Raw genomic sequence first — 22500 nt, 5'->3', positions numbered from 1 at the left:
AGTACCTGTACGTCCACCAGTGCGTCCGAGACGTCCTGAGGGCCCGGAAGCTGCGCTGTGAGCAGGATCACCTGGGACACCGCCGACTGTGACATCTCTCAGGTGAGCCCCCACCCTCCTCCACCCTCCTCCACCCACACCCACACACACACGTGCAGGGAGGGCGTGAGCACACTCTCACATCCTGGTTGCACCCACAGAGACTCCGTGGCGCCCCCTGCTGGGCAGACTGACGCTCTGAGGTTCAGGAGGAGTTTGAGCAGCAGCGGCTCGTCCGTCATTCTGTATTTAAAGACTTTCACTGTAAATAAAACCGACACGATACAACTGACCTGATCTGCGGCCTGTACTCTGCTCCTCTGTGTGTGTGTGTGTGTGTGTGTGTGTGTGTGTGTGTGTGTGTGTGTGTGTGTGGTAACTTGTAAGTCTTCTGTGTTTTTGTGTTGTTGTTTACTTTTTGTTTTTTTTTAGTTTTTACTCCTTTTTTCTTTCTAGTTCTCTCGACTTTTTGTTTCTCTTTTTAAGTTACTTTATGCAATACGTGTGTTATATCCTGTGTTCTATTCACTTCACTTTCTGTACAGAGTAACGGAACCGTGCTTTTAGTTACTCTTCTTTATCTGCGTTACCTTGTTATTACTCTTCGTTACTCTGTTACTCTCTCCTTGTTGATTTTCTTTACCACCCTGCGTCATTTTTTTTGTGACTTGTCGGTACTTTCCGTTACCCTGTGCACTCTTCGTTACGCTTGTCGTTACTCCCCCGTTACCCTGTGTACTCTTTGTTACTCCTGTCGATACGTTACCGCGCCTCTCCTGCTCCGCCGCTCTGCTGGCGGTCCTCCGCCCTGCGCATGCGCGGTGCGGCGGCCTACTGTCGGAAGTTTGGCGGAGTTGCAGTGATTTAGCTCCGGACGGCTAACGGCTAAGCAGCGCAGCGACGCTCCGAGCGGAACAAACTTTTAGTTTTCGGGCCGAGAAAAGTGCTTTCGAGCGCCGCGCGGCGGGCGGCAGAGAGCCCGGCGGGGCCCGTGGATGGTTTCGGGCCGGAGTGCGGCCGCGGATCGGTGCGGGGCAGCGGCTCCTCGGCTCTTCGGGAGAAGTTGTGATTGTTTTTTTGGCGCTCTGGAAGAAGATGGAGGCTCAGTAGCAGCGGGCTAACTCTGCTAGCTGCCCCGCTCCGGCTCCGTCCCCTGGCCGCCGACCACCCCCCCACCCCCCCCACCCCCCCCTCCCCGGACCCGAAGCCCCGTCGCTGCCGGGGCGTGTGGAGCAGCGGACCGCTCGGATTCCGTCCCCCGGACTTTACTGGCGGAGGCCCCGGTGAGTAGAGGCCAGGCCCGGCCCGGCCCGGCCCGGCTCGGCTCGGCTCCGGCCCGGGACGAGTCGAGTCGAGTCGAGCTGCCGGAGGCTAACGAGAGACGCTCGTTAGCCTGCTGCTAACGAGCTGCCATTAACCCGGAGAGGAGCTTCTCCACCAGTTAACCTTTCCAGCAGTTAACCAGTTAACTTGTCCAGCTTTTAACCAGTTAACTTGTCCAGCAGTTAACCAGTTCACTTTTCCAGCAGTTAACTTGCTCAGCAGGTAACCGGGTAACTTTTAAAAGTAGTTAACTTGTCCAGTAGTTAACCAGTTAACTTTTCCAGTGGTTAACTTGTCCAGCACTTAATCAGGTCAACTTTTCCAGCAGTTAACCAAGTAACTTTCAAAGCAGTTAACTTGTCCAGAAGTTAAGTTGTCCAGCAGTTGACAAGTTAACTTTAACCAGCAGTTAACTTGTCCAGCAGATAAGGAGTCGGTGGGTTAACCGGGGTCAGACCGGAGCCAGCTAGTTAGTGAGCTGCTGGTTCACAGCCACGGCGGGATAACTAGTACTGTTCACCACACTAACGACTGAGTTTTACTGTAAAGTGAAAGACGGTTACAACAGGAAGTTAACCAGGTGAAACTAGTAACCGTGCTGAAGGGAGGGGGGGGGGGGTACTGATGACATCATCAGGATGACCACTCGGTGCTTCCATGGTTGGAACCAGCCAGAGGTCACTGAGGGGTCACTGTGAGGTCATCGAGATTACGGAGGGCTTGAGCTAAAGTGTGTGTGTGTGTGTGTGTGTGTGTGTGTGTGTGTGTGTGTGTGTGTGTGTGTGTGTGTGTGTGTGTGTGTGTGTGTGTGTGTGTGTGTGTGTGTGTGTGTGTTGCAGAGTGACTGAAGCATGAGCAGTCCTCAGGCTCTGAGGATGGAAGCAGAACTACTGGAGGCAGGATCTCGGTGAGTCGTGTGTGTGTGTCTGAGAGTGTGTGTGTGTGTGTGTGTGTCTGAGAGTGTGTGTGACGCTCTGTGATTGTGTCTCAGACATCAGATGGTGCTGTGAAGAAGCCATGGGTAGCTGCTTAAGCTGTCCAGAGAAAGAGTCGATTCCAGATAATCATCAGAGCAAATTTAAGGTACACACACGCACACGCACGCACACACACACACACTTCGTGGTGCTACAGGTGTATAAACCCCTCCCCCCCGCCAGGTGATCAATGTGGACGACGACGGTAACGAGCTGGGCTCAGGCGTGATGGAGTTGACCGACGCCGAGCTCGTCCTCCACACGCACCGTCGTGACGATGTGCGGTGGCCTTACCTGTGCCTGCGGCGCTACGGCTACGACTCCAACCTGTTCTCCTTCGAGAGCGGCCGCCGCTGTCAGACCGGCCAAGGTAGGGCCATGAAGCCACGCCCACCTCACACCGCAGCCAATAGAAAGCATCGGCGACACACACACACACACACACACACACACACACACACACACACACACACACACACACACACACACACACACACACACACACACACACACACACACACACACACACACACACACACACACACACACACACACACACACACATGCAGAAGAGCTCAGACGTTGTGTGTCTCTGACGGTTGTAGTGTGTGTGTGTCTCTGACGGTTGTAGTGTGTGTGTGTGTCTGTCTGACGGTTGTAGTGTGTGTGTGTGTGTGTGTCTCAGGGTTGTAGTGTGTGTGTGTGTGTGTGTCTCAGGGTTGTAGTGTGTGTGTCTCTGACGGTTGTTGTGTGCGTTTCTCTGACGGTTGTGTGTGTGTCTGAGGGTCGTAGTGTGTGTCTGACAGTGTTAGTGTGCCTCTGACGGTTGTTGTTGTGTGTGTGTGTGTGTGTGACTGTTGTGTCTGACGGTTGTAGTGTGTCTGACGGTTGTTGTGTGTGTGTGTGACTGTTGTGTCTGACGGTTGTTGTGTGTGTGTGTGACTGTTGTGTCTGACGGTTGTAGTGTGTCTGACGGTTGTTGTGTGTGTGTGTGACTGTTGTATCTGACGGTTGTTGTGTGTTCAGGGATCTTTGCCTTCAAGTGCTGCCGGGCGGAGGAGATCTTCAACATGCTGCAGGAGGTGATGCACAGCCACAGCATCAGTGTGGTGGAGGAGGCGGTGCTGGAGCCCAGCCAGCAGGGGGCGCTGACTCCTGCAGGTACGACACGCCGATGTTACACAACCACCGCCCGCTCCGCCGCGTGTGTATTCATCCATTGTGTGTGTGTGTAGCCCTGGGATACTCGGTGCCGTCGGTGCCGAATGGCGTTAGCCGGGTTCCCTCGGTGGGCGACGCCCCGTCTCACCCCTCCACCCGCCACCCGTCTGTGGCCTCCACCCGCCTGCCGTCTGTGGGAGAGGAGTCCACACACCCCCTGCTGGTGGCTGACGATGCGGTAAGACGACGGCGACGCCCCCTCCTTCACCGCATGCTCCGTGAATAGAGTGTAAAGAGTGTGTGTGTGCGTGCAGGTACACACCTACGTGAACACGTCGGGCCTCCTGGAGGAGCAGCCGAGTCCCCTGACCGTCACCACGCCTCTGGAGAGTCCCACGTCTCCCCCGTGTCCCCCGACGCCGCCGCCTCCCCCGCGGGTCCGGCCTGACCCGGTGCCTGCGGCGGGGGCGCTGCCGCCGCCGCCGCCGCCGGAGCCTCAGGTGGTGCTGGAGCCGCAGAGCGTGCGCTTCGTCCTCGGCCCCACGCCGGTGCAGCGCCAGCTGATGGAGAAGGAGCGGCGGCAGAAGGAGCAGCAGGAGGAGGAGCCCCGAGAGACTAACGGCCACCCGGAGGCCGCCGCCGAACCCGAGCTCCCGCACGCCAACGGCTCCTCCTCCTCCTCCACCTCCTCGCGCCGCCACCGCCCGCCCCCCGCTCACCCCCGACCTGCAGAATGTCAACAACTCGGCGCAGCGGCACCCCGCCCTGCTGGACTACGAGAACCTGCCGGCGCTGCCGCCGGTGTGGGAGACGAGGAAGCCGAGCTCGGAGGAGGAGGAGAACGGCGGCGGCGGCGGCGGCCTCCTCAAGACGCCGTCGCTCAACGGCTTCAGCCACCACGGCCCGCTGCACCACTCCTACTCCCACCCGCTGTCCGCCGCCCTGGAATCCTCGCACAACTACGTCAACACGGAGAACGTGACGGCGCCGCTGAGCGCCCACCGGCCCGACACGGCCCGGCGCCGCACCGCCGCCGACGGCCCCACCGTCTTCAACTTCGACTTCCGGCGGCCGACGGGTCACCCGGGCCACCCGGGTCACCCGGAGCCGCCCAAGACTCTCAACTACATCGAGGTGGAGATGGACGGCGGCGGCGGCGGAGGCAACCGGGGCGCCTCGGACAGCAGCAACCCGCACACGCCCCGCACCCCCACCTCGCCGCTGCCCCCCACCACGCCCACCCGCCGCACGGAGCTGTACGCCCTCATCGACATCGAGCGCACCGCCGCCATGTCCAGCCTGCAGAAGGCGCGGCCGCGGGACGACGGCACGTCGCGCAAGACGAGACACAACAGCACCGAGCTGCCCACCAAGAGCACGGCGTGACTGGGCCGCCACAGACTCTGACCAATCAGAGCGCGGGGGGGGGACTCGCCCCGCCATGTTTATAAAGAAAAAAAAAAAAAAAGACTGCATTCCATATCTAGTACACGTCAGTATTACTGAGAGCATTCCATTTAGCTGTAACTCCACTTTGTTCTACTTTGTACAGAGCCCACACAATAAAGCTCCGTTTGATTTGTACTCAGCACGTCTCCGCCGCCTCCTCCGTCACCCGTCGCCGCGGCAACGAGCCGGACCACGGCCCGATCGCGGGAGAAATCCCCCCCCCAAATCCAGAACAGCTGATTTTGAATGAGTTCAAATCAACTTCCGAGTACGTGAACCTTGAGTTACGCGCCTGGAAAAAAAGAAGCTTTTATCAGCGGTTACCACGGCAACAGACCGGAAACCGCCAGTTATTTTGCCGTTTAAAAAGTCCCGACGGCCAAACGCCGTAAATTTGATCACATTAATCCACAGGCTTAACATTTAACGTCAGATCGCACAATACAGGTAGAAATTAAATAAATGTGACTTAAGAGGAGCTTCTCCACCAGTTAACTTCTCCACCAGTTAACCTTTCCAGCAGTTAACCAGTTAACTTTTCCAGCAGTTAGCTTGTTCAGCAGGTAACCAGGTAAATAAAATAAAAATAAAACACCTTGAACCAGCAGGTAACTGGGTAACTTTTAAAAGTAGTTCACTTGTCCAGTAGTTAACCAGTTAACTTTTACAGTGGTTAACTTGTCGAGCACTTAATCAGGTAAACTTGTCCAGCAGTTGACCAGTTAACTTAACCAGCAGTTAAGGAGTCGGTGGGTTAACCGGGGTCAGACCGGAGCCAGCTAGTTAGTGAGCTGCTGGGCCACAGCGGGATAACTAGTACTGTTCACCACACTAACGACTGAGTTTTACTGTAAAGTGAAAGACTGTTACAGCAGGAAGTTAACCAGGTGAAACTAGTAACCATGGAGTGATTCTCTAGCCGCTCTACACTCAATTCTAATAATGGAAAACAAACCATTTATCTCTAATAAAAAAAAAAAAAAGTCATGCCGTGTGTAATTAATAGTCAAGAGTAAGAAAACATCTGGGCAGAAGAATCGACGGGTTTGGAAATGAAGGAATCTACTTCTAATCCGCCGCTTCAGGTGGGCGGAGCCACAACCTCAGGGTTTCCTCTACAAGGTTCTGTTCAGTCCGTTACCGTGGCGACCGCCCCCCCCCCCCCCCCTCCCCAGCTTAATGCTGAGTTTCCACTAAACCTGCTTTCTGGAGTACGATTCCCCCTCAGATGTTTCTCTCTGCGGGACGCGAGTCTTGACGAAACGTTGATTAGAAAAAGAAAAACACTTTATTTCAGTTTGTTTACAAGGAAAACAAGTAAGGAAAGCAAGGCGGCTCAGTGAGCACAGGTCTGTCCGTTTAGTCTGTTTCTGCTCATCATCTCCACCACGGCGTGATACTCTGACAGCTTGTCCTGCAGCCGGCCCTGGAGCTGCAAACAAACAGGTAAACAACATGGTAAATAAGCAGGTCGGCAGGTAAGGAAGCTGGTAAATAAGCAGGTAAACATGCAGGTAAGGAAACTGGTAAATAAGCAGGTAAACCGGTAAGGAAGCTGGTAAACAAGCAGGTAAGGAGGCTAGTAGATAAGCAGGTAAACAGGTAAGGAAACTGGTAAACAAGTAGGTAAGGAAGCTGGTAAAAAAAGCAGAGAAACTGGTAAGGAAGCTGGTAAACAAGCAGGTAAGGAAACTGGTAAATAAGCAGGTAAACAGGTAAGGAAACTGGTAAACAAGTAGGTAAGGAAGCTGGTAAAAAAAAGCAGAGAAACTGGTAAGGAAGCTGGTAAACAAGCAGGTAAGGAAACTGGTAAATAAGCAGGTAAACAGGTAAGGAAACTGGTAAACAAGCAGGTAAGGAGGCTAGTAGGTAAGCAGGTAAATAAGCAGGTAAACAGGTAAGGAAACTGGTAAACAAGTAGGTAAGGAAGCTGGTAAAAAAAAGCAGAGAAACTGGTAAATAAGCAGGTAAACAGGTAAGGAAACTGGTAAATAAGCAGGTAAACAAGCAGGTAAGGAAACTGGTAAACAAGCAGGTAAGGAGGCTAGTAGATAAGCAGGTAAACAGGTAAGGAAACTGGTAAACAAGCAGGTAAGGAAGCTTGTAAACAAGCTGGTAAATAAGCAGGTAAACAGGTAAGGAAGCTGGTAAACAAGCAGGTAAGGAAACTGGTAAATAAGCAGGTAAACAGGTAAGGAAACTGGTAAACAAGCAGGTAAGGAAGCTAGTAAACAAGCTGGTAAATAAGCAGGTAAACAGGTAAGGAAACTGGTAAACAAGCAGGTAAGGAAGCTTGTAAACAAGCTGGTAAATAAGCAGGTAAACAGGTAAGGAAACTGGTAAACAAGCAGGTAAGGAGGCTAGTAGATAAGCAGGTAAACAGGTAAGGAAACTGGTAAACAAGCAGGTAAGGAAGCAGCAGGACTCACGGCGCCGTGCGTCTGCGTCTCCCGCAGCGCCTGCAGCAGCTGGTCGATGGACGTGTAGGGCAGCCAGGCGGGAGGAGACGTGGCCGACAGCGGCCTCTGAAACCAACAAACAAACAAACATCAACACACAAACACACTGGAGTACACGGTCCTCACGCAGTACTTCAGTTACTTTAAATACTTCTACCTCGATGCCAAAGTACTGATGTCCTCGACCCAAGACGGCGTCCACGTACTCCAACACCAGTTCAGCCGCCGCCTCCAGGAGGTCAAAGTTCAGCAGCAGGCGCAGGAGGGAGGGGGCGTCCACCCGCTGTCAACAACCCAGTAAACAAGATCAATAACCAGCCTCCCGCTGTAAACAACCCAGTAAACAAGATCAATAACCAGCCTCCCGCTGTAAACAACCCAGTAAACAAGATCAATAACCAGCCTCCAATGTAAACAAACCAGTAAACAAGATCAATAACCAGCCTCCCACTGTAAACAAACCAGTAAACAAGATCAATAACCAGCCTCCCACTGTAAACAAACCAGTAAACAAGATCAATAACCAGCCTCCCACTGTAAACAAACCAGTAAACAAGATCAATAACCAGCCTCCAATGTAAACAAACCAGTAAACACTAAACAACCAGCTACTTGCAGTAAACAAACCAGTAAACAAGCTCAATAAGCAGCCTCCCACTGTAAACAAACCAGTAAACAAGCTCAATAAGCAGCCTCCCACTGTAAACAACCCAGTAAACAAGATCCATAACCAGCCTCCCACTGTAAACAAGATAAATAACCAACACCCGCTGTAAACAAGATAAACAACCAGCCTCCCGCTGTAAACAAACCAGTAAACAAGATAAATAACTAGCCTCCAATGTAAACAAACCAGTAAACAAGATAAATAACCACCCACCCGCTGTAAACAAATCAGTAAACAAGCTAAATAACAGCCTCCAATGTAAACAAACCAGTAAACACGCTAAATAACCAGTTACTCGCTGTAAACAAACCAGTAAACAAGATAAATAACTAGCCTCCAATGTAAACAAACCAGTAAACAAGATAAATAACCACCCACCCGCTGTAAACAAATCAGTAAACAAGCTAAATAACAGCCTCCAATGTAAACAAACCAGTAAACAAGCTAAATAACAGCCTCCAATGTAAACAAACCAGTAAACATGTTCAATAACTAGCCACCCGCTGTAACAAAATGAATTGCCCAAACACACAATGTAAACAAACCAGTAAACAAAACAAATTGCCCAACCACACAATGTAAGCAAACCAGTAAACGAACTCTGCAGTCGGTGTTTACACTCGTGAGGATTTTCCTCCTTCGGGGCGTTAAGCCCCGCCCCCCGGCCTCACCTTGTAGGAGGCGACCAGCCAATCAGGCAGTGGCACGCCGTGCGCCAGCAGCTTGTGTATGACGTGGCGGTGGTGCTGGCCGCTGGTGGAGGGGAACCGCTGCAGGTAGGAGGCGAGCAGCCGCCACGCCTCGTCCGCCGCGCTGCGGGGCAACATGACAAGTGACGGCGGCCGTCTGTTGTTGACAAACTGCTGTTGTTGTTGTTGTTGTTTACAGGACCACCGTAGCGCTCACCTGGACTCCTTGGTGTTGACCATGGTCAGCTGGTTAGCAGCCAACCAGCTCCAGGCGTCATTCTGAGACTCCTCCCCCCCGAACTGCAACTGGATGCATCTGGGGAGCCAACAAGCAAGGTAAACAAACAAACAAACGTTGGGACTTGTCGTCTCTCGAAGGTCTCGACTCACTTGAAGGTCAGACCCTCGAAGACCGGCGTCAGCTCCAGTCCGAAGGTCTGACTCAGAGTCAGAGCCGAGTCGAAGAGGCCGGTCTGCACCAGGAGAGACAGCAGCTCCACGGCCGAGGCCCCGCCTACAGAGAGACACACAGCTCAGAGGCCCCGCCCACACAAAGACCCAGCCCAGAGGCCCCGCCCACACAAAGACACAGCTCAGAGGCCCCGCCCACACAAAGACACAGATCAGAGGCCCCGCCCACATAAACACAGATCAGAGGCCCCGCCCACACACAGATCAGAGGCCCTGCCCACATAAACACACAGATCAGAGGCCCCGCCCACACACAGACACAGATCAGAGGCCCCGCCCACATAAACACACAGATCAGAGGCCCCACCCACATAGAGACAGACAGGTCAGAGGTCCCGCCCACAGACACAGGTCCCGCCCACATAAAGACACAGATCAGAGGCCACGCCCACATAGGGGCAGACAGGTCAGAGGCCCCGCCCACATAAACATAGATCAGAGGCCCCGCCCACATAGAGACAGACAGGTCAGAGGCCCCGCCTACAGAGAGAGGTGGAGTGATGGGCGGAGCCTCCGACCAGAGAGGCTGGTGAAAGTACCTGCGATGGCGGCGGATGGCGGGTGGTGCTGAGCCAGCGTGAGCCGACAACGGGACAGGAAGTACTCCTTCTGGAGGTCGTCCAGCTCCAGAACGTCCACCTGACGTCTCACTGACAGACAGACAGGAGACAGACAGTGAGTGGAAGATAGGAGTCGGTAACTGTAACGTGTGTGTGTGAGCGTGAGCGTGCACGTGTGTGTCACCTGGTTCAGTGGTGAACTCTCCATCAGAGTTTCTCTTTGGAGACGCTCCCGCTCGTTCATACTGCACAAAACACACAAATATCAGTGTGTAGTATGTGGTGTGTATGGTGTATATAGCGTGAGGTGTGTACAGTGCGTATAACGTGTGGTGTGTATAGTGTGTATAGCATGAGGTGTGTATAGTGTGTATAGCATGAGGTGTGTATAGTGTGTATAACGTGTCGTGTGTATAGCGTGTGGCGTGTATAGTGTGTATAGCATGAGGTGTGTATAGTGTGTGGTGTGTATAGTGTGTATAACATGTGGCATGTATAGTGTGTATAGTGTATATAGCATGAGCTGTGTATAGTGTGTGGTGTGTACAGTATGTATAACGTGTGGCGTGTATAGTGTGTATAGTGTGTGGTGTGTATAGTGTGTGGTGTGTATAACGTGTGGCGTGTATAGTGTGTAGAGCAGGTGGTGTGTATAGTGTGTATAACTTGTGGCGTGTGTAGTGTGTATAGTGTGTGGTGTGTGCATAGCGTGTATAGCATGCGGTGTGTATAGCGTGTGGTGTGTATAGTGTGTATAGCGTGTGGTGTGTATAGTGTGTATAACGTGTGGTGTGTATAGCGTGTATAGCATGTGGCGTGTATAGTGTGTATAGCATGTAGCGTGTATAGCATGTGGCGTGTATAGTGTGTATAGCATGTAGCGTGTATAGAGTGTATAGTGTGTATAGAGTATATAGTGTGTGGCGTGTATAGTGTGTATAGCATGTATAGAGTGTATAGTGTGTATAGAGTATATAGTGTGTGGCGTGTATAGTGTGTATAGCATGTATAGAGTGTATAGTGTGTATAGAGTATATAGTGTGTGGCGTGTATAGTGTGTATAGCATGTAGTGTGTATAGAGTGTATAGCATGTAGCGTGTATAGAGTGTATAGCATGTAGCGTGTATAGAGTGTATAGCATGTAGCGTGTATAGAGTGTATAGCATGTAGCGTGTATAGAGTGTATAGCATGTAGAGTGTATAGAGTGTATAGCGTGTATAGCGTGTCGTACGCTGGTGCCGGCAGCTGGTTGGACGATCCAGGCGTACTCCGGTGTGATGAGCCTCAGACAGGTGAGAGCCGTCAGGAAACAATTCACCTGCTTCTGGAGGCCAAGGAGAGAGCGGAGCTCCCGGCCGACACGCAGCCCCAACTCACACATCACTGCTCCGGCTGAACACACACACACACACACACATTACAGCTCCGGCTGAACACACACACACACTCCCAGGTGTGTACTAGTTGTGTACCTTTCCTGTAGTTGTGGCGGACGATGTGGAAGGAGTACAGCAGCTCGTAGTAGTTGTGTGTCAGCAGGTCCAGACCCCGAGCTCGAGACTCGATGATGGACACCACCTGACACACACACACACACACACACACACACACACACACACACACACACACACACACACACACACACACACACACACACACACACACACACACACACACACACACACACACACACACACACACACACACACACACACACACACACACACACACACACACACAGACACAGACACAGACACACTCTGAGGTCAGATGGAGGTCAGCAGGGGTCAGGTGGAGGTGGGCAGGTGTCAGGTGGAGGTCAGGTGTCAGGTGGAGGTGTGCAGGGGTCAGGTGGAGGTCAGCAGGGGTCAGGTGGAGGTCAGCAGGGGTCAGGTGGAGGTGTGCAGGGGTCAGGTGGAGGTCAGCAGGGGTCAGGTGGAGGTCAGGTGTAGGTGTGCAGGGGTCAGGTGGAGGTCAGCAGGAGGTGTGCAGGTGTCAGGTGGAGGTCAGCAGGGGTCAGGTGGAGGTGTGCAGGTGTCAGGTGGAGGTCAGCAGGGGTCAGGTGTCAGGTGGAGGTGTGCAGGGGTCAGGTGGAGGTCAGCAGGGGTCAGGTGGAGGTCAGGTGTCAGGTGGAGGTGTGCAGGGGTCAGGTGGAGGTCAGCAGGGGTCAGGTGGAGGTCAGGTGTAGGTGTGCAGGTGTCAGGTGGAGGTTAGCAGGGGTCAGGTGGAGGTCAGGTGTCAGGTGGAGGTCAGCAGGGGTCAGGTGGAGGTGTGCAGGTGTCAGGTGGAGGTGTGCAGGGGTCAGGTGGAGGTCAGGTGTAGGTGTGCAGGTGTCAGGTGGAGGTTAGCAGGGGTCAGGTGGAGGTCAGGTGTCAGGTGGAGGTCAGCAGGGGTCAGGTGGAGGTGTGCAGGTGTCAGGTGGAGGTGTGCAGGGGTCAGGTGGAGGTCAGGGGTCAGGTGGAGGTGTGCAGGGGTCAGGTGGAGGTCAGCAGGGGTCAGGTGGAGGTCAGCAGGGGTCAGGTGGAGGTCAGCAGGGGTCAGGTGGAGGTCAGGGGTCAGGTGGAGGTGTGCAGGGGTCAGGTGGAGGTGGAGGTCAGCAGGGGTCAGGTGGAGGTCAGGTGTGGTCACCTCGTCATGCAGGCTGACGTATGGAAACTGGACGAGGTCCTGCAGCTGAGAACGTTCACAGAGAACCACCACCAGCTGACGGAGACAATCCAGCTGCCTGCCACACACACACACACACACACACACACACACACACACACACACACACACACACACACACACACACACACACACACACACACACACACACACACACACACACACACACACACACACACACACACACACACACACACACACACACACACACACACACACACACACACACACACACAGAGTTCAGGTGACGCGTCCCGCCCCAGCCTGTGTGGCGACAGGAAGTGGCGGCGGCGGCGCAGGAAGTGGCGTACGTACATGCTGCTGTCGGGGTTCTGGGTCAGAGCTTCGTACGCCTCACTGTTGTGGCCCAGGTCCAGGTGGTGCTTGAAAATCCGAGTCCACAGAGCCGCCTGAACACACCGTGTCACACACATTGTGTCACACTCACACACACAGACACACACATTGTGTCACACACACACACTTTTACCTGACTGCCGACATCATTCGCCGCCTCAGTGATCGCCAGAGACGCCAACTGGATGACGAGTTCAGGAAGACAAACGTCTTCCAGAAGACGCAGCACCTAGAGAGAGAGAAAGAGAGAGCGAGAGAGCGAGAGACAGAGCAAGAGATAGAGAAAGCAAGAGAGAGAGCGAGCGAGAGCAAGAGAGACAGAGAGAGAGAGAGAATTGCGTTTGAGGCATCTTCCTCAGAGTGACGATGACGACGATGGAGGAGGCGGGCCGTCAATCAAAAGCTCCGCCTCCCGAACGCCGACGGACCTCCAGACGGGACGGGTGTAATGTGATTACCTTGTTGTAATACTGTAATCTGGGCGTGGGAGCCGCCTCCTCGTCCTCGCCGCCCGTCAGCCTCATCAGGAAGTCCTCCTTCTCCACCTCGCTGGCCGCCTCCTGGAAACACTGCAAGGCCTGATGGGAAATAAACCACAGGATGTAACGGTGCGGTGCGGGTCGCTCCATCTCGTCTGGCTGGAACAAAGGATGCAGACCAATAATAATAATAATAATAACAATAATAATAATAATAAGTGAATGATCTTGGGGCTTATTTTTTCATTACATGGCGAATTTCTGCTCCTTTCACGTCCTTTCTGGACGCCTCGGAATCAAACGCTTCGATGATCATGGGGAATGCAAGTGTAGAATGATAGGACGCAGCTCTACGGCCGTTTCCATGGCAACCTACTGACACCCACCTTCTGACCTTCCCCGTTGGCCAGGTAACACTGAGCCAGCATGAAGCGGCAGGAGCCGATGTTCACCTGACACCACGGACCAATCAGACGCACGTATTCCTGCGACGGAGGGCAGAACACGGGGGTGAAACCAGGAGGAGGAGAGAGGAGGAGGAGGAGAAGGAGGAGCAGAGGACTGACCTGCAGCTCGATATACTGACAGTTCGCCATCAGACACTCTGGAAACTGGAACCCTGGATTAGTGGGCCAACTGGGAGGAGTCAGGAATCAAACCAAGTGGTTGGAGTGGCTGTGCTGCAGTGGTGCAGTGGTTGGAGTGGCTGTGGTGCAGTGCTGAAGTGGTTGGAGTGGCTGTGCTGCAGTGCTGCAGTGGTTGGAGTGGCTGTGCTGCAGTGCTGCAGTGGTTGTAGAGGCTGTGCTGCTGTGGTGCAGTGGCTGTGGTGCAGTGGTTGGACCGGTCCAGAGGTGCAGTGGTTGGAGTGGCTGTGCTGCAGTGGTGCAGTGGTTGGAGTGGCTGGACCGGTCCAGTGCTGCAGTGGTTGGAGTGGCTATGCTGCAGTGGTTGGAGTGGCTGTGGTGCAGTGCTGGAGTGGTTGTGCTGCAGTGGTTGGACTAGCTGTGCTGCAGTGGTTGGAGTGGTTGGAGTGGCTGTGCTGCAGTGGTGCAGTGGTTGGAGTGGCTGTGCTGCAGTGGTTGGACTCCCAGTGAGGATACAGCAGCTGGGCCAGCAGCTGGACCACGTTGGAGACGGTCTGGTTCCAGAGCAGCAGAGACGTCTTCGTCTGCTGGGAGAAGATCTGAGAGACGATCGTCCTCCGAGCGCTCGTCTGGTAGAAGAGCTCCACCACCGTCTGGGGGGACAGCGCTGCAGAGAGCGGGGGGGGGGGGGGGGGGTGTCAGTGTGTCGGGGGAGGGGGGGGGGGCAGTCGGTGTGAGTTGGAGGCGTGTCACTCACCTGATCTGGAGGCGGAGCTCAGGCCCGGGGAGTCGGACAGCTCCAGCACGGTGAGGTGCTGCAGGTTGGCGTCTCTGGAGGGAGAGGAGGCGGGTTCAGAGGACCACAGTAACGTGTGTGTGTGTGTGTGTGTGTCTACGGTGTACTCACATGGTATCCATGGCGACGGGAGAGGCCAGGCTCTGGCTGACATGTTTGAGGAGGTGATAGGAGGAGAGGAGGTGAGACGTCCGAGGAATCAGATCCTGCTGGAGCTGCAACAGCTGAGCTCCTCCACCCAGAAACACCTACACACACACACACTTACATTTAGTGCCTGGTTGTGTGTGTGTGTGTGTGTGTGTGTGTGTGTGTGCACGTACGTTGTCTCCAAAGCGCAGGTAGATCTTCTGCAGGATCAGCAGGTCTCGGAGGAACAGCGCCCGGCTCATGGCGGTGAAGCACACGGCCTGACTGACCAATGAGATCGCAGAGCTGCTGCCGTACAGCTGTGATAGGCTGAGCCTCACGTTCAGGTTCTCGCCTGACGCAGAGAGAGAGAGAGTCAGAGAGAGAGAGAGAGTCAGAGTGAGAGTCAGAGAGAGAGAGAGAGAGTGAGAGTCAGAGAGAGAGAGTCAGAATGAGAGCCAGAGTGAGAGTCAGAGAGAGAGAGAGTCAGAGAGTCAGAGTGAGAGAGCCAGAGAGAGAGTCAGAGTGAGAGTCAGTCAGAGTGAGTGAGAGAGAGTCAGAGAGAGAGAGCGAGTGAGAGTGAGCGAGAGAGAGAGACAGAGAGAGTCAGAGAAAGAGAGAGAAAAAGTCAGAGAGAGTGTGTGAGAGAGAGAGAGAGTCAGAGTGAAAGAGTCAGAGAGAGAGCGAGCGAGCGAGGGTGGCAGACTGACCTGGGGCCAGTGGTCCCTCCCTGACTGGCTCCGTCTCCGTCTCCAGGTCCAGCTCCCTCAGGAGAACCATCATGGCCGCCGTGGGGTTCTTCACGTCCTGCAGCCTGTTCTGGATGTCGCTCATCACATCCTCACTGCAGGACACAAGAGACACGGGGGAGGGGGAGGTGGAGGGGGGAGGGGAGGGGGGTTAAGACAGGCGACCACGCAGGAGAAGCCGGGCGAGGCGTCGCCTGGTCACGTACCCGTCGTTGCACAGCATGCTCTCCAGGACCAGCTCGGCGGCGCCCTCTGGTGGCTGGAGGTACTCCAGCGCCTTCTCCATCTCGTACGCACACTCCGGCGAAACGGCGACGGCGTCGCTGACCAGCCGCAGGCATCGAACCAGCTGCAGGACGTCCCGGGCCATGTCGGCGTCTGTCGGTCCAGAGAGAGTCAGAGCCGCAGTGGACCGTCCTGCTTGTGTGTGTGTGTGTGTGTGTGTGTGTGTGTGTGTGTGTGTGTGTGTGTGTGTGTGTGTGTGTGTGTGTGTGTGTGTGTGAGACCTTCGGTGATGGGCGTGTCCTCCTCTGAGGAAAGGTCCTGATCGTAGGACAGGTAGAGGTGATCCACCGCGAAGCAAGGCAGCAGGAAGGAGACGAAGCCCTGCGTACACACACACACACAGTGTGTATAGCAATCCTGGCGATTGACTCTATTTTAGAGGATTTTTCTTTTTACTGGATTGTTTTATTTATTTATTTTCTACATATTCTATATTTTGTGCTCTTGTTTGCTCTTGCTTAGATATTTACATATGTTTACATATTCTAATTCTAAGTGCTTTGTTTTTCTTGTATAACTCATTGATTGTTCAATATCTGACAGATTGTATTGAAGTGTGGGGAAATGCCTGTAAAACACATTAATCCAATTTTTCTTCTACAGAAAAGAGCGATTCGAGTCGCTAGTGGAAGTGGTTACAGAGACCATACTGATCCTTTATTTAGACAACTAAAAACACTGACATTTAAAGATTTAGTGTAGAACCTCCTAAAAACCATGTTTAACAAGTTCTGCACCTTTTTACCTTGAGCTGTAGTAAGTTTGTGTTTCCCCCTGGGGAGGAATAAAGCTCTACTCTCTACACACACACACATATGAACACGCTGGGCGGCCAGCTGGCTGTAAACCGTGGACTGGATTTGCTGCCTCATTGCTCCAGGTCTCATTGAGACCCGGCTCCGTTCAGGAAATCCAGTCCAGAGTTTAGAAGCAGGCGAAGCCAGAGCGGCCGGCAGGGAAACACGGGTGGAGTCGTGTCAGGACCGGTTCTGAGAACTAAGTTGGGAATCGGAACCCGACGCCGGATCGGATCCATACGCCGGATCGGATCCAGGCGTCGGATCGGATCCATACGCCGGATCGGATCCCGACGCCGGATCGGATCCAGGCGTCGGATCGGATCCCGACGCCAGATCGGAACCCGACGCCGGATCGGATCCAGGCATCGGATCGGATCCCGACGCCGGATCGGATCCCGACGCCGGATCGGATCCCGACGCCGGATCGGATCCATACGCCGGATAGGATCCATACGCCGGATAGGATCCATACGCCGGATCGGATCCATACGCCGGATCGGATCCATACGCCGGATCGGATCCATACGCCGGATCGGATCCATACGCCGGATCGGATCCCGACGCCGGATCGGATCCCGACGCCGGATCGGATCCATACGCCGGATCGGATCCATTCGCCGGATCGGAACCCGACGCCAGATCGGATCCAGGCGTCGGATCGGATCCATACGCCGGATCGGATCCATCCCCCCCCGCTCCCGGGCGTTTACCTTGCGGAGCAGACACACCATGCCGGTGTGAGGGTTGACGGTGACGCTGAGGGGATTGGCCTGCACCTCCTGGTACTGCAGGCAGCAGGAGTAGAACCGGGACCAGAACTCCACCTGCAGCTGACGGTACTCCTCCTGAGAGAACTCCAGCTCCGTGACGCTGCTCTGCAGCTGCAGGAGGAGGAGGAGGAGGAGGAGGAGGAGGAGGATGAGAAACATCTCCTCCAGAAACGGAAAGACTCCCGACACGAAACGCCGAAGGCGATCAAAAGTCTTGCAAGGTACCTCCGTCTCCACGGCAACCGTCACCTCCTTCTTCAGCGACTCCCAGGAGCAGTCCGGGATCCAGTCGGAGCCGCGGCGGTAGATCTGAACGGGCGGAGACGGGACGGCACGTCAGAGACGGGGCGGCGGGGGACAGATGGGCAAAGAGACAGACGGGCAAAGAGACAGACGGGCAAAGAGACAGACGGGCGGCTTCGTCTCACCTGCAGAGCTTTGACGATGGCCGAGGCAGTGAAGTGGAGAGGAGAGAAGAGGACGTCCAGGTACTTCTCCTGCGCACACACACGCGCACACACACACACACACACACACACACACACACACACACACACACACACACACACACACACACACACACACACACACACACACACACACACACACACACACACACACACACACACACACACACACACACACACACACACACACACACACACAGTCAGTACCTGACCGTACGGTGAAGACGTGGTGACCAACAACTCGAGCCGTTACCCGCGGGTCCAGATCCACTCCGACAGAGACCTCGTCTTCAGGGGGAGGCTGGACAAAGACCTGATTCCACTGAGCCCCCGAGTTACTGAGAGAGAGAGAGAGAGAGAGAGAGAGAGAGAGAGAGACAAGAGAGAGAGAGAGAGAGAGAGACAGAGAGAGAGAGAGAGATAGAGTGAGAGACAGAGAGAGAGAGAGAGAGCGAGAGAGTGAGAGAGAGAGAGAGACAGAGAGCGAGGGAGAGACAGAGAGAGAGAGACAGAGAGCGAGAGAGACAGAGAGAGAGAGAGAGAGAGAGACAGAGAGAGAGAGAGAGATAGAGTGAGAGACAGAGAGAGAGAGAGAGAGCGAGAGAGTGAGAGAGAGAGAGAGACAGAGAGAGAGCGAGGGAGAGACAGAGAGAGAGAGACAGAGAGCGAGAGAGACAGAGAGAGACAGAGAGAGAGAGAGAGACAGAGAGAGAGAGAGAGACAGAGAGAGAGCGAGACAGAGAGAGAGCGAGGGAGAGAGACAGAGAGAGAGAGACAGAGAGCGAGAGAGACAGAGAGCGAGAGAGACAGAGAGCGAGAGAGACAGAGAGAGAGAGAGAGAGAGACAGAGAGACAGAGAGAGAGGGGGAGAGAGAGCGAGAGAGACAGAGAGAGCGAGAGAGACAGAGAGAGCGAGAGAGACAGAGAGAGCAAGAGAGACAGAGAGAGAGAGGGAGGTTAGAACCAGCGTCTGTCCCCCCTGGACACACTGTGCCCCCCCCCCCCCCCCCCCGTCCTCCCCCGTCCCCCACTCACTGCTCAAAGTTGATGTATTTGACCACGGTGGTGTTGGAGTCATCGAGCCACAGAGCCCAGACGTCTGAGGAGGTCAGAGTGAAGTCCACCAGCACCTCCTGTGGCCACACACACACACTGCAGCTCAGAGACACACACACACACACACACACACACACTATGTATGTGCGTGTGAATGTATGTGTGTGTACCTGCGTGCTGAACAGGGACGAGATGTGCTCCAGGCTGTAGCGGTTGTCGGCGGTGACCAGCTGCAGGACGACGAACTGTCCCCTCTGCGGGACGCCCAGGTGGACGCAGAGCGTGAGGCCGGTGGCGGCGGAGTAGGCGACGCGCAGCCGGTGGCCCTGGCCCGACAGGCGCCGCACGCCTCGGCACGCCGGCATGTAGTCCAACATGTCGGCCTCCAGCAGGCACGTCTGCTCCTGAAGGGGCGGCGGGGGGGAAACACCGTCATCATCATCATCAGGGAGGAGGACCAGCTGTGTGTGTGTGTGTGTGTGTCTGACCTGCAGCGACCACATCCTCAGCTTGTGGTCGTGACACAGGGCGAAGACGAAGGCGTCGTCCTGCAGCTCCCTGACGGCCAGACTGAGGACCAGGTCGGCCGGACTCTGCTCGCCCCGCATGGCCGACGACACCCACCCAGAGAGCCGCCGCATCATGGAGCTGCTGCGGAGCTCCACCACCGACACGCTGCCTGCAGAGCACACACACACACACACACAACTCAAGGTTAACCGAGGGTGGGGGGGGGGCTCCCGAAAAGGCTCGGCGACGTGGGGGGACGGACGGACGGCGCGCACCCGCGGTGTGGTGCGGCGGCAGCGTCACCACGGTGACGCCCCCCGCGGGCGTGGCCAGGGCGAAGTGGGCGTCGCCCCCGGAGCTGATCCAGGCGGAGGAGGCGCAGGGGGTGCCCACGTGAGGGGCGGCGGTGGCGAGGAGCACGCGGTGGTCCGGGTCGTCCAGGTCCAGCTTGGTGGCGTCCGTGAAGATGGACTGCATGTGGAGCTCGGTGACCAGCTCCTGGAACACACACACACACACACACACACACACACGATGTGACAACACACACTTCACTGTGGGGGTAAGGGGGGGGGTGGGGGTTTAACTCACGCTGCGGTACATGCGCGTGGGGTGAGGCAGCAGCAGCCTGTGGACGCTCTGATTGGTGCAGACGAGGACGATGACGTTGTTGAGCGTCTCGTGGACGGAGACGCCGCCCGGCAGGACGCTGCAGCCGGCGAAGCGAAGCCGCACGGCGCCGTTCAGCAGGTCCGAGTCCAGGGACTGCTCCACCAGCTGCACCCAGTCCCCCGAGGTGGACCTGCGGAGGGGTCAGAACCGTCATCAACATTGGGGGGGGGGGGGGGGGAGACCCAACACTGGGGGAGGGGATTGGGGACTCACCAGTGGATGAACCGGTTGCTGCAGACTGACAGCAGCTTGCCGCTTTCCTCATAGTGAAACGCTCCGGCGCTGTCGGGAAACTTGGGGCCGCCGCCGCCGGGGGGGTCGTCCGCACCTGCACAGGTAACAGACAGGTCACTGACACGCAAGCGCCCCCACCACCACCCTCCTCCCACCTCCCCCCTCAGGGCAAGATGACAACAGAGACCAGCGCGGCAACAGGGGCTCACAAATCCGTCCAAAACACGCTCCGGTGTTTCGGATCAACTGGCTTCCCTGTTGACTGGTGACCGACTTCCTGAAGCTTCCCTCGTTGCTGCCGGTAAAAGCAGACGGTGAAGCAAACTGAAGACACTTTAAACTTTCTCGTCAATGCGGTTAAACGCAGGACACCCGCGGATTTTAACGCCTGTTGTCAACGAGACGCTAAAAGGAAGCCGGTCACCGGTTAACAGGGAAACCACTTAATCCGAAACACCGGGCTTCTCGGAGCCTCCTCTCCGCCTCCCGGTACACACTCACCGGGGGCCTCCCTGTCACCGCTCTGCCTCCCGGTAAAACTCACCGGGCCTCCCCGTCACCCCCCCTCCGCCCGGTACACACTCACCGGGCCTCGCCGTCACCTCCCGGAGCCTCCTGCCCGCCTCCCGCTCGAAGCCGCATATCTCCACAAAGCTCCTCTCCAAGGCGGCCGCCATCTTGTCCGCGTGACGAGTTGTGTGCGCGCGCGCGACGCGTTCGAACTGCTTCTTCCTCGAGGTGACAAACTGGAGGCTGCAACTTAGTGCTTGCAGCTCAACAGCGGCCCCCAACGGCCACTGAGTGTACGACAATAACACGGTGGCGACTGATGGGATTTCTGATGAATTTCTGATGAATTCATCAATCAGTGTGTGTGTGTGTGTGTGTGTGTGTGTGTGTGTGTGTGGGCGGGGGTGGGGGTGGGGGTGGGGTGGGGGGTTGTTGGCAGGCGAAGTATTTTGGGACAGTTTAGGCTTTGTGTGCGTGTGTGTGTGTGTGTGTGTGTGTGTGTGTGTGTGTGTGTGTGTGTGTGTGTGTGTGTGTGTGTCTGTGTGTCTGTGTGTAATACACACAGGCCTTTCACTGCTTCCAGGAATTCAGGATGTGGCCCATCTGTTCGCATGAAGACATTTAACACAAAACATATCTTTTGGAAACAGTGTGTGTGTGTGTGTGTGTGTGTGTGTGTGTGTGTGTGTGTGTGTGTGTGTGTGTGTGTGTGTGTGTGTGTGTGTGTGTGTGTGTGCGTGCGTGTGAGTTAAAACCAAGCAGACTGAAAGCAGCAGAGCAGAGCTCACCAGGCTGAAGACAGCAGCAGGATCTACTGACAGACTGACGGCAGAAAGACAGACAGAAAGACAGACAGACAGACAGGTGAGACAGGTGAGACAGGTGAGACAGCTGATCCCCGGGGAATGGCGTGTTTGGGTGGATGCTGCAAAGCGAAGGATGGAGGAGAAGCCAGGCTGAGTACTGCAGAACTGTAAGTCTGATTCACCTTCATTGCTATGTTTATATTCTATACCCACACTACGTTCACTACAAGTACACAAAGTTTACAACAAGTACACAAAGTTTACTACAAGTACACAAAGTTTACTAGAAGTACACGAAGTTTAGTACAAGTACATGAAGTTTACTAGAAGTACACAAAGTTTACTAGAAGTACACAAAGTTTAGCACAAGTACACTACATTCACTACAAGTACATAATGTTTACTACAAGCACACAGAGTTTACTACAAGTACACAAAGTTTAATACAAGTACACTACATTCACTACAAGTACATAATGTTTACTACAAGTACACAGAGTTTACTACAAGTACACAACATTTACTACAAGTACACAAAGTTGACTACAAGTGCACAAAGTTGACTACAAGTGCACAAAGTTTACTACAAGTGCACAACGTTTACTACAAGTACACAAAGTTTACTACAAGTGCACAAAGTTTACTACAAGTGCACAAAGTTTATTACAAATACACAAAGTTCAAAGTTTACTATGATACATCTATACCGTCACTACATTTACTACAAGTACACAAAGTTTACTACAAGTACACAATGTTCACTACAAGTACACCATGTTCACTACAAGTACAAATCTTCATCAAAGTTTCACAGCTCAGGGTTTGATGGGGG

General features: G+C 54.6%; 4 protein-coding genes across 5 annotated transcripts in view; 3 read left to right on the top strand and 1 right to left on the bottom strand.

Annotated features, from left to right (window-relative positions):
• The window catches only part of LOC308136611 (receptor-type tyrosine-protein phosphatase beta-like), an 18157-nt gene extending 15782 nt beyond the window's left edge, over positions 1-2375 (top strand). The window contains exons 31-33 of one of the 2 annotated variants that reach the window (XM_080505032.1): positions 1-102; positions 2202-2269; positions 2354-2375. The exon at positions 1-102 is cut by the window's left edge and continues 4 nt beyond it. In XM_080505032.1, the coding sequence (XP_080361158.1) occupies positions 1-92 (92 nt within the window). In that variant the 3' untranslated portion in view covers positions 93-102; positions 2202-2269; positions 2354-2375. Of the gene's footprint in view, positions 103-200; positions 1323-2201; positions 2270-2353 lie in introns of those variants that run through there. The other variant, XM_080505031.1, reaches the window with a different exon arrangement.
• On the top strand, positions 2359-5082 carry LOC308136623 (uncharacterized protein). The gene is given in 5 exon segments (XM_080505050.1): positions 2359-2445; positions 2523-2709; positions 3366-3497; positions 3500-3738; positions 3815-5082. Coding segments are annotated over 5 exon segments (1761 nt in total). The 5' UTR covers positions 2359-2379; the 3' UTR covers positions 4952-5082.
• A 1136-nt stretch (positions 5083-6218) lies between these two features.
• Positions 6219-21033, bottom strand: nup160 (nucleoporin 160). Its single transcript, XM_080505036.1, has 34 exons — positions 20939-21033; positions 20332-20446; positions 20038-20248; positions 19722-19944; positions 19425-19615; positions 19107-19340; positions 18916-19013; positions 18134-18218; positions 17842-17910; positions 17639-17722; positions 17354-17524; positions 16065-16164; positions 15765-15936; positions 15520-15653; positions 15004-15164; positions 14792-14928; positions 14642-14715; positions 14401-14551; positions 13867-13936; positions 13687-13785; positions 13280-13399; positions 12955-13050; positions 12780-12874; positions 12426-12522; positions 11270-11375; positions 11029-11189; positions 9980-10040; positions 9775-9885; positions 9155-9278; positions 8982-9080; positions 8747-8888; positions 7566-7691; positions 7379-7474; positions 6219-6381 (listed from the first exon to the last, which is right to left on the bottom strand). The coding sequence occupies exons 1-34, from the start codon at positions 21027-21029 to the stop codon at positions 6286-6288; spliced, it is 4200 nt and encodes a 1399-aa protein (XP_080361162.1). The 5' UTR covers positions 21030-21033; the 3' UTR covers positions 6219-6285.
• A 609-nt stretch (positions 21034-21642) lies between these two features.
• LOC308136462 (sodium channel protein type 4 subunit alpha B-like) overlaps positions 21643-22500 on the top strand; it is a gene marked incomplete at its 3' end in the record, with an annotated part of 2723 nt that continues 1865 nt past the window's right edge. The window contains exon 1 of the mRNA XM_080504801.1: positions 21643-21835. Coding sequence (XP_080360927.1) covers positions 21768-21835 — 68 coding nt within the window. The 5' untranslated portion in view covers positions 21643-21767. The remainder of the gene's footprint in view (positions 21836-22500) is intronic.

Source organism: Blennius ocellaris (assembly GCF_963422515.1).
Source record: "Blennius ocellaris genome assembly, chromosome: 11".
Classification (NCBI taxonomy): domain Eukaryota; kingdom Metazoa; phylum Chordata; class Actinopteri; order Blenniiformes; family Blenniidae; genus Blennius; species Blennius ocellaris.
Note: the sequence above shows the minus strand (reverse complement) of the source record. Positions and strands in the feature narration are given on the sequence as shown.

Excerpts from the sequence above, each read along its gene's own strand:
- nup160 (XM_080505036.1), bottom strand. The coding sequence starts at position 21,029 with ATGGCGGCCGCCTTGGAGAGGAGCTTTGTGGAGATATGCGGCTTCGAG. Across the intron at positions 17,723-17,841 it reads CCATCGTCAAAGCTCTGCAG|ATCTACCGCCGCGGCTCCGA; the intron begins GTGAGACGAAGC and ends CCGCCCGTTCAG. Across the intron at positions 12,875-12,954 it reads CGAATGATGTCGGCAGTCAG|GCGGCTCTGTGGACTCGGAT; the intron begins GTAAAAGTGTGT and ends CGGTGTGTTCAG.